Here is a 15,978-nt window from a genome sequence, read left to right on the forward strand (position 1 = left end):
CTTTGTTGTACAAAGTGGGCACAGATTGCTCTGGTTCCGTGTTTTCAAGTACTCCTGCTTTTTAGAGCAGAATACAAAATACACACAACCCAAAGTTCAGCTTCCTCTTCAATGAAAGAAGCCTTCCCCAGTTTGTATCCCAATCTTGGGGTCATTCCCTCCTGCAAACTCCTTCCTGGAAGCAGCCACCAGTGGCCTGGACTACAAAAAAAAATTTTCCACACTTCTCCAATTTTAGGCCCTGGGACTTTAGCAAAGGGTGAAAAGAGAGAGGAGAAGCAAGGGTAAAAAATTGAACTTTAGGAGTTTAATAGCAATGCTGCTTAACATTGAAGGCTCTCCCATTCTACCTGAAGGAGCAGCTGTGCCTGCCCCACTACTGATGCTCAGTGGAGTTCAGATTTGGCAGGGCAAGTCTGCAGAGATGCATCAGTGGCTGCAGTGATGCTCAGACGTCACCTAGCTCATGGACTGGGGTGGTAGCAATGCCTCTCTAAGTGAGGATGTTACAGCCCCTCAGATTGTCTGGAAAAACAGAGGGTTTGTTCATTGTCCCCCTCGGATCATGCCCCAGAGTGGGAGGGGAACAAGGTTCCTTCATCTAATACCATATTTGTTCTCATGGAAAAGTAGCACGAAATGCACATAGCAACACCACAAAACTGAGCCAGGTTTAACACCTGGGTGCTAACTTGTCCCAAGGCTGAAATCTGCTGCTCCTGACCCACCTTGCATGGAGACCAGGGAGGCAGATGCAGGACACATCTGCTTCCCATTTACTTTCAGCACCCAACCAATAGGGTTTCTCACAGCAAAACTATCCTGTGGTTCTATTTTTTTTGCTTTAGTTCTAGGTATCATAACATTTAAGGGTTTTTTTTGTTGTTTTTGCTTCGTTTCTTAATTCAGATCCAGATCCCTTCATACCCAAGACTGGCCACAAGCACTGTGACCCAGCACACACAACACAGAAGCCTACCTTTGCCAGCCGTTCCTTCTTGTCCCACCAGTCATCAAATGCCCGAAATGCAACCACTTCAACCATTTTCCGGTTCAGGTCCCTTTTCATGATAGCCTTCAGTTCCTTCACGATGACCAGGAGGACTCCATCCACAGTGGCTTTGTGGGGATCTTCCTTCTTGGGCTCATAACCCGGCGGTGGAACCGAGGGGTCAAACTTGGGCAGTGGTGGCCACTGCTGCCCACGACCAAGAGCTGCTCCCATAGAGAACGGGCGGTAGGGCGGCAGATTCACAAACTGCATCCTGCCCGCCATGAAAGGCGGATACTGGTATGTGTTCTGTGCCTGCATCATCCGACTGAGCATCTGAGTTTGCATCTGGAAGGACATGGGCATGCCACCCCAGTGGTTGCCCAAGACACTTATCATATCCACCTGCATGACTGGGAACATGCCAGGATGGAAGGGAGGAAGCGGAGGCAGGATGTGAGGTGGAGGGACCCCAGGGGGAGCAGGGAGCGGTGGAGGGGGCACGGTGACAGCAGGGTGTGTGGGAGGAGGAGGAGGAGGCAGCGGCGGAGGCATCGGAAAACCCGGCTGTGGAGGTGGTGGTGGAGGAGGAGGAAGAGGAGGGAATCCAGGCGGCGGTGGCAGAGGAGGGATGGATGGGGCCATGACAGCTGCGTTGCTGACTGAGGAGTTGACCACAATGGTTTTGGCACACTCTGCACTGGTGATGGGCGCGGAGTTCATCTCATCGTCGGAGATTTCCATGTCCTCCCCTGAAGAATGCTGACTCTGAAACAAAAGAGAGGAAAGGTGAGGAGCACATTCCTTTCACAATAAATACCACAGCTCTGGCTGCTTCTAATAAACCCAAGTTTGACCCAGGTTTTAATTGGGATCTGAGGAAAGCAAACAGCACTCTGAAAAAGATGAGGCCCACCAAGCAGCTGGTTCCAACTGAAGCTTTTCTATCCCATGTCAGACTTCAGGAAGCAGGGGTAGAAGCTTTATCAAAGATCACCAGCTCTGGGCAGCCTGTTCTAATAGCTGGCAACCCTGCCCATGGCAGGGAGGTTGAAACCAGATGACTTTTGAGGTCCTTTTCAACCTAGGCCATTCTATGATTCAACCAACCCAAAATCTCAGCTTCTGTGCAAGAGGAGGATTTGCTCCCATGCTTGGCAAAATACACACAACCCAAATGCCTTTCACTGCACACTGCATTATTTCCCATTTGCATCTAATACTGACAGATGCATTATGCCACAGGTTTCATTCTTTAGTTTTTACCACAGAGTTTCCATGTTTTTAAGTTACTATCTCTGGCTCATTGATTGTCAACTCTTAACCTCTTACTGTAGGAAGACAACAGCAGACATGGCTGCTGCTGCTGTTAGAAGTTGTCTCTAGTGGGCCAAAGAAATTCACATTGAAAAACAGAATCTGAATTTGCTTCAATTACCTTTAAATTTCACAGTCTTAAACACTGCAATTCAAAGACACAGCATACGTCATATTTCTAAGCAAAAAGAGTACTGGCCACATGCAGATACTGAGATATATAAAATGCAAAAACAGTAATGATGTGCCACCTCCACTGTCAAAAGGAAATAAACTGGAGACCCCTCCAGCCAGCCCCAGCACAAATGCTCACTCCTGCATGCACACCCTGCAGGTTCTTGGATCCTGCTGGTGCCTCCAGCACTAACAGACCACAGAGATGGCTGTCACACCCCTCAGGTACTGTAAAACAAATCCTGCTATGCAATACCAGTCACTATTGGAAGAGGCATCTTCCACATCAAGAGTTATCTTCTGTGAGACACAAATGGGGCTGGCATTTTACTAGTGGGATGTCAAAAACAAGAGAGGGTCCCAAGTTACCCTCTCCAAAACTATTTACCTCATTCTTCCTTCTTTCCCTGACAAAAATGGCAAAACCAGCACTAGGGTGACAGCAAACACCACCATATGTTTTCAGGGCTGAAAGGCAGAAGCTCTCATCATGACTCTCTTGCTCAAGCTCCCAACAAGCACAACTAGCCAGCCTCCTCTGAACAACATATCAAGCACTTCCTTCCTTTTAACAGCTTCGCACAAAGGAGCCAAACAGTTTGTGCCTTGTCATCTAAACAGAAAGTATCCATCCCATGTCCCACTCCCCAAGCCAGCCAAGCAAATGAGACCGACCACAAGCCAATGGCCTACTTAAGTGTCTCTGCACCTCAGTTCTGGCAGGAGCTTTTGGAATTTGTTGGCTGTCTTCAGCCAAACTTGACAGAAGATCCCCAAGATGCTTATTTCTCCCATGCTGTGGGCCAGCAGTTACCTGTTGTCTACTCTCCTGACCTGAAATAAAGGTGAAATGGAATGGAGATCTTTCTTTGTCAAACACTGGAGAAACTGCACAGGGGAACTTTGCTGGCAGTTCTCTTCCCAAAGCTGCTGTGATTTCAGTTTTTACCTAGGAATTTTGCCCAGGAGTAAGGGAACAAAAGCACAGGCAGCTGAGTTGATGACTGCTGTGAGCTGTATGGAGCTGAGCCACCACAACCACCCCAACCAAATCAAATGCTTCACATTTTTATCAAAGGTCATCCCTGCTACAGCAGCTACCACCAGAGAGCAGGCTGAGCACAGTGCTTGCCACAGCAGCTTTGCAAATCCTCCTGTCCTAGCACCTCCCCTCACCCAGGCTTCCTGACATTCTGCTGCTGTAGCATGAGCCCAGCAGGACACACACTGCACAGGACACACGCTGCACGATCACCCCAAAAAAGCCAACTGCAATCTTAGCTCTCTGAAGATGTCTAATCTCGAGGCTCTACAAGGAGACCACCGTTTATCCCTGCAGAGTGGTTCACAGCATGAATGGGCACTGAGGTTTGCACCCTGCATCCCTTCCCCAGCTTCTCAGTTCCACAATCACATCCCACACTGTGGATGCCAGAGAATGAAAGGACAGTTGCAGCTAATGCAGCTCTAGTGAAAGGAACAAAGGAAGAGCAAACAAGATGATTGTGGCAGCTTTAAAGTTTCCTTTCAAACAGATCCCATTTTTCACCAAACAAACATGTAAAAGGTTGTTAAAAGCATTGGTTCCAATTGCAAAAACTGGATCATACTAAAAGTCAGTGCTGAACGGGAAGCCAGAAGCATTCAGCCTACCACAGACAGACAAAAGTGACTTCAAGTTTGCATTCATCTCATCCAGGGGGGTATGCAGGAAAGTCCCTGTGAAGTCCCTGCGGAGCTCCAGCACCAGGCAGCACCACGGGGAAGACGTGTTCCCAGCCTCAGCCCCTCACTGATCCCCAGTCTTCCCGCAGGGTCCATCCCCCCATGCACACCCTGAGCAGCTGACATTGAAACCAGAGCTGACAGGCCTGGCCTGCTGAGCTGCTAATCAGCCTCCTTCATTCTCCTTCATTCATACATGCTTCATACATGCACTTGAGCTGAGCTCAGAGCTGCTAAACCAACAACTAGCATTTCTGGAAGACAATTGTAAGTTCTTGTGTTCATGTGAGTCTGCAGGAAGCAACAACAGATTCCCTGCTTCCTGCAGCATGGAGCTCACAACTCACCTGCACAATGAACAACCTGTGCTCCAGTTTTATCCCAAGCAAAATGGAAAGATTTAACAGCAGGGAGAAAAAGACCGAAAGGGTGGGGGGAAAAAAAAGGAAATACACAAGGTTAGCAAAGAGGTCAAACCAAAAGAAGATCTTCTATGGGGAAGTCTTTAAAGAAAGTTAAGAAGAATTAATATTTAAAGCAGATGAACAGGAAAGTTGTATCTAAGGAAAAAGCATAGGCACCAACTGAGAGAGGAAGATACAGGCACAGAAAGAAATCAATGGGAGACACAGAAAGACCTTTTGTGACACGAATTTCTTTTCATTCATCTGTCTGAGGTTGAATTTGCTGTGGCTGCTACCAAATATCTCTCAAGGTAAGGCTGAAAAGCAGCTGTGCTGTTCTCCCAAAGAAACTGCCTTCTGGATTTCCTCTTCGCTTTCACAGGGGAGAAAAATGAGCTGATATGTGACATACGTACTGCTGTGAGGACATCAGTTCTATCACTGTCAAAAAACTGTGTCAATCAGTCCCAGAGTTCACCTGCACATTTCTGAGGGCACAATGCCTCCAGAAACCCTCCCTTCAGCCCACTGAGAGGAAAGCCATTTCCCTCTCAATTAATTCACGCTGCCACCTTCACTTTGCATTAATTAAATTAAGAGTTAGCCAAACAGGTATTTAATTATATGCATGACACATTTTTCCAAAGGTGTTTTAATGATGCAAATTTGTTGGGAGAGACTCACGTCAGCGTAACTGCTTACAAAGGATCTCACTTATTGTCCAACACACTAACTGCCACCTTTAGTCCTGGCACAGTGTGGTTTACCTCAGGTAGAGCCTCTTGAATTAAGCAAAAGAAATATCCTGAGATCTCCCTTCTGACCAATCTGAATAGTGACAGGATAGAGAGCTACTGAATGCAGGGTATCGGTCTTAGAGCTAATACCCAGCATTTAGCAAGCAAATATTCATACCTGCAGCAAAAAGAAACTACTTCCTAATATTTGCATGCAGAACTGGCAGCTCCAGGTGTGCAGAGGCTGTTCTCTCCCTGGCCCAGAGGAGCACTGACACTGCGGCAGCGGCTGGGAGCTTCAGCGTGAATACCGTTCGGTGCCTTTCCTATGGGCAGAGGAACTGTGCATGCTTTCATTTCCTTTTAAAAAGAATTCAGAATGCATTTTGAATATTGTCAGCTCACAGTTGATTTCATTTAAACACTTTGATTGGTACCAAGTTACCTTTATTTTTGGTAGGTAACCTCTACCATTGAACACAGCTACCCTGATACAGCCTGGCCGAGCTTTGGTGCATCAAAATAATGAAATGCAAGATCAATGGCATCAGCATGATGCAAGGTCATTAGCTTTAATGAAGTGATGCATCCCATGCTTGCGAGACAAAGCAAACCTGTAAGCCTGTAGCAACCTCCACTCACAGAAACCAAATGGGAAAATCATTCCTTAAAGCCTAAAACTTCATAGGTTGCATGACTGAATACTGACAATCTTTCCCACTTGAAATGTTAAGCATCAGCTTTTCAGTACAGCTAGCAGTAAAATCAGAAGCAGTTCTTACAGAAAAAAGTTTTCATAACCCTACTGACTGTCAAACAGTCCTCACTTGGTTTTGGACCAAGTCCATGGAGGGATCTAAAAACACTCACACATGAGCAAGCCTCACCCTTACCCTAACAAAAAGTGGAGAAAGAAAAACCCTCCAGAAGTGAGGGAGAGGCAGGGAAGTGACACCTGAACAGGGTCATGCAGTGAGTGCTGACAGAGCCGAGAACAGCCTCTGGGTCCCTCCTGCGCTGAGCCCATGGTGTGCTCCTCATCAGGCAAGGGAGCAGCTGCAGCCAGCATGCTGCAATCCCTGAGTGAGAGCAGCCCTGCTGTGTAACAGCTCAGTCCTTCTGCCTCCTGCGGAAAACATTAGAGAGAACGGATGCTTCAGACCTGTTGCTTGCATTTCTTAAAAAAGGGATGTCTGAGGATGTAAAGCTGTGACACCTGCAGCTGCTCCTTCAGAGGCACGATTCAATGAAATGCTCCTTTTGTTTTTTGTTTTTTGTTTTTTTTACAACTCAGTCCAGAGAATCCCACCTTGCAAACACCTCTCGCAGACCAAAACTCACCCAGCAGAGCACAGTGAGGGCTTCAGTGAGCACTGCTTTGCTCACTGATCATCTGCTTTTCACCAGAGCAGGGCTCAAAGGTCCCACACATCCCTGGCACACCCTTAGGAGCACAGTGCAGCCCTCAGGCAAGCTGACATGGCAGCAGCCCTGTGCTGAGCACTCACACCTCTGGGTGTCAGGCGTGAACAAGTCAGACTCAGCACTATATTTACAATAAATATTTCTTATGTTGATAACTATAATCACACACTTCTCTCTACAAGAACGTGCATGAGGGTGGCTCCAAGCAGGAGGGCAGAGCCAAGTGTGGCCTGTGCTCCCTGCCAGCTTTCCCTCCTGCTCAGGTAACCACGCCATCACCAGTGCCCACAGTAGCAGCTCTGCCACGCAGCCTGGATTGATGCCATAGATGCCTGCTGCCTCCTCCTGGGCTGGTTTGCCACATCCTTCATCTTCTCTTGGGCAGCAAAAGGAGCGTCCATCCTCCTGCTGCTGCCTGAGCATGCGACTGCCATCATGCCAGCTCTTAACTGGGACGGAGATAGCATTCAGGTAGTGTATTTGCACTATAATGAAGTGCTCAGGATATTAAAAGATTAAACCATTACAGCTGAATGATTGTAAATACTTCAGCAACATGCATTTCTATCTTGACAGTGGAAAAGCAAGATATCTATGTAGTATACATTTATACAGCACTTGGCAAATCTGACTCTTGGGCAAAGGCAGCAAACACAGCAGAACGCAGATTAGTGTGACACAGACTCAACACTGTGCCCTGCAGCCATTTTGGTGCAAAAAAAGGCACCAAAACAGCTGCAGTGGAGCAAGGATTTTTTGCCAGAGGTGGAAAGTTATTGGGTGTTTTGGTTTCTTTATTATTGATTGAAAAATTCTGATTACTTGAAAAAAAGAATTCAAGCTCCAAGAGATTAGAACACCCTACCTGACCACACAGACACTCACTTGGCTCAGCTGTTTTAGTCTGGTACTTATGGCAGGGCTTCCTTGGCACACACCAACCTCTTCACACCTCCAAGGCTGCTGAATGGGTAAAACAAATGACAAAAATACTCAAGCCCTCATGGTAAAAAAAACCAGCACTGTAAACACCAGCCTAATTTATGCCAGAGTTTTTCTTCCAGTGCCAGGAGGAAATTTCAAGTCAGTGTCTAAAATCACAGAAGGAGAATTCCCCTGAAGTTCCTGCTAGTTCCTGAACACAGGGCAGGGGTAAAGAAATGCCTCACAGCCCCCATGTGAATCTGCACAGCCAGGTCTCCTGCCAATGGCTTGAACGTGAGATGGGGCTTAGCATTTCCAGACACCTCTCCAGCCTTTTCCTTACATCCAGTCTAAATCTCCCCTCCTTTAGTCTGAAATCTTCATTTCCCAAATCAAAGCCCAAAGATGAAGAGCATGAAGTGGTGTTGCACCAAGAAGCAAAATACAGCAGAGCACAGAAGCATCAATTAAACAAGAGGGGTTCAGGCTAGTTGTAATATGATTGGAAATGCAAGCTCCAGTGCCCACATGAAGTAATGCATGGATTCTTCCGTCCAAGATAAAATCCTGGAGGAAGAAGTTCAGCAGCCTCTAGGCACCTCCCTGAGGCTGGAAACTCCTTCTATTTAGCAAAGGACTCGTGGAAATACAAAACTGCATGAAGAGGACAGATGGGAAGCAGACGCAGCATGATTAGTGCTCTGTGGTAACAAGATCTGCACCGATCCAGAAGGCAGATGACTTGAGAAATGCAATTCCAAGGGAATGAGACTCAACCAGCATCCCCAGTACTTTCGGCAATCCATCCTCCTGGCACCTCACTTCAGTTCTTAATGAGACTTTTAGGAGCCCACAGTAGAAGCTTTCCAGGATGGCAATCCTCAGAGCCGTAAACTAACAGAGCTGCCTGATTTGTCTTAGCAGAAAGCTGGATGAGCTGCAGTGATCTCTTTCTCCCTTTGGAAAGGGAAAGGAAGCTCTGTGATGTGCTGTGGTTATGCCTTGTCCGTACCCACTGATTAAAGGATATTCATAAAAGCCAGACAAACTGTCCTTGGGCTTCCAGCATGTACCAGAAGGTCGAAGGTATCTGCAGGGACAGTTCAAACTGAAGCAAGAGCAAAGGCCAACAACATCCTTTGGGTCCATGTTCATCAACAGTGAGACCCATGAACCTCCAGACCCCTGAAATACAACAACACAACCAGACAGGCCCTAAAGCACAGGCAAGGAGATGTGCCAAGGGGTGCCAGCCCCATCCCAAAATCTGGTGTGTGCCAGACTGACCCATCTCTTTCTGCCTGGGGGGAGCAGATCCAACCTGGCACAGCAAACACACATCAGTGTGGGGGCTGCGTAAGGCAGCTGCCTGGTTTTCACTACATATGAAACGCTCTAAAATTGCATTTATCACCTGACAGAACCACGGCCTTTTCCCTCAACTGTTAAGCAGATCTTATTAAGAGCAAAAACGGTTTCTTGGTGGGGGGAGGAAGAGGTAGGGAAAAGAAAAGAGGAAAAAAAGAAGGGATGTTATGCAGGGGAACACACAGCAAGGCCAGCTCTTCCCTCAGCTATGGATGTTCTGGTTTCCCTATTTTGAGGGGGGTGGGAGAGCGGAGAGAGAGACAGCCAAAATGCTATTTGCAATCTAACTTCAAAGACTTCAGCTAGCTGAGAAGCTAAGTCACGCATAAAAGGATGGGAGAGTGGCAAGAAAATACCCCCTGCAGATAAATTAGTCAGGGAACATTCCCTGCTTCTCCCAAAGACTTGTCTGGGCCTTACCCAGGTAAAGCCCTTTTCAGACACCTGGTTGAGAGTCCTGGGAATAAACTAGCCAAATCCTACAGGGGAACTAAACATCCTCTGAGAAAAAAAATAAAAATAAAAATAAAAAAGGCAATGGCAAGCATGCAATGGGGTCCTCTGTCATTTTCTGATGTCCCAGCTACTAGCAGATGTTATTCAAGGTCTGTCCACATGCAAGACTCAGAGTTTGAAGCAGCATGTAACAATACAAAGAAAACTGATAAGTTTAGGAGAAATCACACTGAAGATACAGTGAACTAATTTACCAGATGATTCTGAAATGGTCTGTTTTGTTCTTCACAGCAGTGCAAAAATGCACCAATATTTCTAGATAGCAGAATGTACTCAACAATTAGAGATAAAGAAGGCAACTGGCAGCATTAGATCAGAGTCCACCTATAAGCACTAAAAAAGCGTGCAGAGTACACAGACACCTTGCAGCTCAGTGCCAGGCAGGCTTTCATATGCTGTCCCTGAGTTCACTCTCATACTTAAATCATAGGTCAGATGGAGCCAGGAATCCAGATCTTGCTACCAACAGAGTGATAAGAAAGCAGATAAGCTCGGAAAGCAGCTGATAGCAGCCTATTGAAGAATAGCTTGTACACATATTGTATTTAAACAAGTTCTAATCAGCAGAAGTAGGCCAGTTTGATATTATTCCCTTTTTATGCACTACATCTACACCCTCGAGAGTCTGAAATCACATGTATTACTGATAGGCAGCATTTTCAGAGCACATTCAGTGCTCTCGATCTTTCCAGTTTCAGCAACAAGAGCAGATTGATTTGCAAGACCTGGACATTCACCAGGCAGCCTGTGTAATGTAGGTCTTCCTCAGCAAGGAGAGCAGAAACCAAGGAATCAGGACCATGGAGGACAAAGAGCAGAAGGAAAAAAAAGAGCTTTTGTGAGGTCATCCACCAGCACCATCCCTTAGTGCTCTCCTGCTTGCTGCTGCCTGCCCTCAGACCCAAACTTTTGCCCTTCCTTCTCCAGGGGCATCCCTAACGATGGACATGGCTTCTCCCTCAAGAGGCTCACAAGACAAACTTCTCTATCAAGTGCTGTGGCTGGGCTCATAGTGACCACAAATGATCCACGATCATAAGGAGCGCCTTTCCTGAGCACTGCAGCACAGACCAACAAATCCTTGAGCATTAAAACCCAGCTGGGCTGCAGGGAATACTTCAACCTAAGGAGCCTATTTCAAGCTGCTGAAGAGGCTGCATAGAGACGTCCTTCCTCAAAAGCAAGGGTGAGGCCAGTAAGAAGCAGTTCCCCTTTGGTAACACTTCCTCTTCTCTTACAGATGATCTCTCTGGAGGCATCTCAAGTTTTTTGCAGCTTTACTTCCTGCTTAGCTTTTCCCTTCTCTTGCTGCACTGATTTAACTACATCCTGCATCCAGGCAGGACAGAACCAGGCATATCAACTGAGGCATGGGATATATTCATTAAAACATTAAAAATCCTCATTCTATGATGAAACCTAAAGCAATTACCAGCCAAAATACCTTCAAATTCTCCTCCCCAAAGCCTGCTCTGTAAAGAAGAGCTCTGCTACAGAAGGAACTCTTCCTGCACAACATTCCTTGCAGGAAACATAGCCCTTGGGACTGGCACTGCTGGCTGATCCCTTAACAGGGTCCCGTGCAGAACATGACATTTTGCATAGCCTTCTAGAAGATATCAAATTTTTGCTATTGAACTATCCCAACCATATGCAAAATAAATTGTGTAGCTGCAACTGTTCTAAATTACTGGAGTGGAATCATCCCACAGCTGCGCTACATTCCCACTGCCATTTGTTCAGGCATAAAATATACAAAAAAAAAAAAAAAAAAAGGATGTAAGCAATGCTGATTTCCCCACCTGTTTTCTGATTAGCAAGCAGGAGGTTTACAGTAAACCACATGGAAACACTTTTCACCTGGAGCAAAATTCATCTTTGAACCTCACTGCCACAGGGAACTGCAGAGGCTGAGTATGGAACTGGGGTGAGATGGTTGTACCAGATGGGACCAGCAGCAGCTCCTGCACAGGATGGTGTCCTGACCAGTGGATGATGAGGAACTGGAGGGACCCCAACGCCAGATTATTTCTTTATGGATGGTGTGGCAGTATCTAAAGCTCAAGTTTTCTCTTCTTGAACACTGAAAGCACATCCACATAATCCCTACCTTATGGCATTCAACCTTGGAAAAGAAAAACTCTAAACCCATCAGCACAGCACTCTGTGTTCCTCTAAAGGACCCCACAGCGCCACCCAAAGTCTTCAGGGTATTTAAAAGCTGCCTCAGCACAAAGTCTCCATCTTCAAACAGACCCACAGCATCCTCCTGCAATCTCTCACCAACTGGCATGCATCTCCTGTTTGCAAAACCATCTACTGGTACCACTCTGCTGATGTAATTTGGGAGATGTATCTCACCTGACACAGTATTAACAGGTGAACAAATTTGTTCAGATTCCCCTGTCAAAATGCATCTTTTCACACATCTCTGTGGCACATATTCAACTGGTAGATTGCCCTTTATGTTTTACCATCGTTTGAATAATTGTATGCAGTACTACAGATTTTCACATTTTCCCGGTGATTTTTTTTTTCTGGACAACAGCAAAGCCCTTGGAGCACCACGATAATGACTGCTCACATTTATCAGCCTCCTTCAAAGACAATCCCTCCATTACCTGCACCAAGAACTCAGCCACATCTGCTGACTGAAATACCATCTTTTGGCAGCAGGGTCTGGGATTGGGAAACCGTCCCCAGAGACAAACACCAGCACTGAGCCTAGGCTATGGTCTCCCAGCTCCTCCTTCCACTAGTTGCACTGCTCTCATCTTCAGTCTATTTTTTTGCTTGGGACACAAGAGGCCCCAGAAATAACAAGCTCCTGTGAAAGGAGGGATACCTGGAAAGAAGCTGTCTGCTCCAGCAATCCCTGCACAGGGAGCATGCTTGATACAACGCGAGCAGCTCCTGCATAGTGCAAAGACGACACACTGCTTGGGCATGAGCACAAAGTGACATGCTGTGAAGCACAACTCTTTTTGGAAAACCTCTGTAGGACAGTGACTCTCATCCCAGAGCCCCCAAGCAAGCAGCAAACACTTGATTCCTGGAGCAAGCCAGCAAGGGGCTCTTTCAACTCCTGGCAAACAATATCCTTCACATCAGCCAGCACCATTATCAGCCCTCCTCTCCCCTCTGATCTAATGGTCATTCCAAGCACTGATACTGGGAATTTTGGCAGTGGTGAGCACGAGGACAGTCCCCATGGGATGGAAGGTGAGGGCAGGAAGGAAGGAGAAGGACTGGACCCTGCAAGAGTGTCCTGGCTGCTCATCTTCCTCCCCACAGTTCCCAGAGCCTTCCTCCTCCCTCTCTGGCCTACTGACAACTGTGGGGAGAGCTGCTGGGCAACACAGGGCCGAGCTGGGCAAAGGTGTGCGATAATAACACTAAGCACCCAGTTATCAGTGCCACAAAAGTGCAGACTCCACAAAACACACACGTGCAGAGCAGTCAGCAAATTCAAGTGCCCTTAGGAAGCACCTAGGATGAAACACTGGAGTGCCAAAGAGTAGGAATTGGAGGTTTCCTACAGTCCTTTGCCCTTGCTGTAAGGAAACCTCTGGGCCATGGGCATGGCTGCCAGCTTTAAGCTCAAAGAGCAGTTTCACTTCCTCCCCGTGCCACTGCCCCCCATGCAAGGAACGATTGCCAGAGCCCAAGCCACCAACAACTTCCTTTGCTTGAGCTGCTCCTGCAACACATCGAGCAGACCCAAGGCTGGGGAGGCATTACAGATCTGTTTTCCACCTTCTGTTTGTCATATACCTTGACCTCACCAGCCCATCTGTACGACTGGTGACTTATAAAACCACCTGTGCTTTAGTTGAGCACTAAGCAAATCAAAACAATTTTTTAGATTTCTATTTTTAAACCATCTCTTCCTGCAAGGAGTTGGAAAAGGTGAGAAATCCTTCTCATGATGCACGTGCGTTTCTGAAGGCGAGCACTGCACTTTCATACCAAAACCTGGGCACTAACAAACTTGTTGCTTTCGGGATGAGTTTTTGCCCCATCTGTGCTAGGTGCAAACAGGCACCCCGTGCTGAAAATTGGAATTAATAGAAGGGGGTGCAAAGTCATGGGACTTCACGCTGGTGCATATGCAAAATAACGTTCTGCTGATGAGCAGTGTCTATTTAGGGTGTCCAGGAAGGGCAGCAGCCAGCAGAAATTTGAATAAGTGCTCGCCTGCGTGCTGCTGTGTGTTAGACACACACACACATAGCACAGCGGCTGTTCCATCTTCTTCAAAACCAGCCCCAGGAATTGGCGTTGTTCTGGCTGCCAGCACAATATGTTACCAGCAATTATTTTCTCAGTATTTCAGCTGATTACCTAACACACTGGCACATTTGCTCGGTGTCGGCACGTGTTGCAATGCACCTTGCCATCCAGCAGCACGTTCGTGGTCCCTCAGTCACTCTGCACAGCCATCAGATGCAGAATGCGAGCAGAATGATAACGGGGTGGGGAAGCTGTAAGGGAAAATGTGTCGCTCGGCATCAGGTTCCACAGCCTACATTCATGGCATCTGCACATTCAGCACCGTTGCAGCTGAAATTGGGGTGTTGAAAAGAAAGGGAATAACCCTGTGAGGAGCAGAAGCAGAGATACCAGGAGGGTCTCTTGGCTGGAAATGGGCTGCTGAGCTCAGACCTGCATACACCGTTCCATGGTAACTGTGTGCTGTGGTTAAACACTGCAATTTGAAGTCAAGCTTCCAGAGCAGCAGCACATCTACACATTACAGAAGCACACAGTAAGCACTGCTTTACCTACTAACAAGCAATTCAATTTTACGTGCCCAGCTCACTTGGAAGTGAAAATGTACAGGAGGTCACCAGTGGCAAAACATAGTAAAACTGAGCTGGTAGCAAGAGTATAACCAGTAACAGTGACATAAAAAAAGGGACAGCAATGTCACTTCTATGAGATATGCAAAATGTAAAAGCCTCAAAGCTCTGGCCCAGTACCAGAGAGTGAGAAAGGCACTCAGCCTCCCAACCACAGCCTGCTTTCTATTTTTCAGCTACACTTCAAAGCATTTCACCATTTCTGGCTCCATTACATTCCCTCCTTCCCCTGAAGCAGCTGGGTATCAAAACCCAACCAAACCATAGAGTCAAACATTCCTCTGTTTAGGCTTCTCCCCCTACGAGGGAGCACATCGCCAGCACAACCGGTGAATCCCACAATGTTCTGCTTCAACAAGTGCTCCCCCCAGGCCTGTTTACTCCTTGCTTCCCACACTGAGCTGCTCAGCACTCCAGGAACCAACCTGCAGCCAAATGTGAGAAGTCAAAAGTCAGACAAATCAGCAAATAGCTCCCCTGCTTCGTGTAATTCTGAAGGGGCAGCAGGTTGCCTGTGGTAAATGAATGGGATGCACGAGGAAATGATCCCTGCCTGTGGTTCCCCAACCAGCTCTGGAAGAATGCTCAACACTGAGTGGATCTCTGAGGTGCCAACAGGATCTGGTTTTAAGTCATTTTCTAGGACCTGTGTGCTGCCATTCTCTCTGAATAGGCTTAAATACTGTAAGATGTCCCCAGAGCTGAGCCCGAAGATGGAGCCACTCGCACTCATCTTAATTTCACAGGTTTGGCATGGCTGATACCATTCTCATGCAGAAGCATGGCGGTCACCTTAATCTCTGCTGCTTGGGCATTGGCTGCCTTTCTGGAAATTCAGAGTCACAACATACACCTATTTTTTGAATTTCCATTAGGAACTGGTTCCATCAGGAATGATTGCATTTGCAAGAGCTCAGGAGGCAGGAAAATTTGAAAAAGTGTTTATGAGACTGGGCACACACTGCAGCTCTCAGTTTTTTCTCCTTTCTTCAATTAAAAAAAAAAAAAAGCATCCAGAACTACCGCTGCATCCACTTCCCCCATTTCCCTCCAGGAATGATGAATCCCACTCTAGCTGTAAATTGGATCCCAGGTGTACTCATATATATTATACATACATAACAGCTACTTATGGGCATAAGGGCTCTTGCACAGTTACTGTGGAAACCAAGGTATCACATTTCCTGGCTCTACGACTCTACCTTCTCAGCCTTAACGTGCATTTACCTTGAATAAATCACTTCTGCGCTCTTCAGCCCTGGAGTGTCCCTTGGCCAGGCGCCTTTAGGTTCCCCCTCAGGAAGCCCCATTTAACACATCTCACAAATGAAGCAGGAGCAGAGAGATTCCATCTGTGTGCAGTGTCCTGGAGGGGATGCATCCTGCAGGCACAGCTCCTGCTCCTCACTGCTCCTCCTCATGCACTGGGCCATTGCTTTCTCTCTGACATGTTCGTGACAACTTGAGATTGAACTTAGCTCGATGGAAGAGGGGAATCATTCACCAGCCACTGACCCATAGCTAGGTCTGGATGG

The 15,978-nt window shown here is 47.0% G+C and overlaps 1 protein-coding gene across 1 annotated transcript in view; it reads right to left on the bottom strand.

The window, feature by feature from the left end:
- SETD1B (SET domain containing 1B, histone lysine methyltransferase) overlaps positions 1-15,978 on the bottom strand; it is a 41,870-nt gene that overhangs the window by 14,073 nt on the left and 11,819 nt on the right. The window contains exon 7 of the mRNA XM_048963923.1: positions 980-1,759. Coding sequence (XP_048819880.1) covers positions 980-1,759 — 780 coding nt within the window. The remainder of the gene's footprint in view (positions 1-979; positions 1,760-15,978) is intronic.

This window comes from Lagopus muta, chromosome 17, assembly GCF_023343835.1.
Source record: "Lagopus muta isolate bLagMut1 chromosome 17, bLagMut1 primary, whole genome shotgun sequence".
Taxonomy (NCBI): Eukaryota; Metazoa; Chordata; class Aves; order Galliformes; family Phasianidae; genus Lagopus; species Lagopus muta.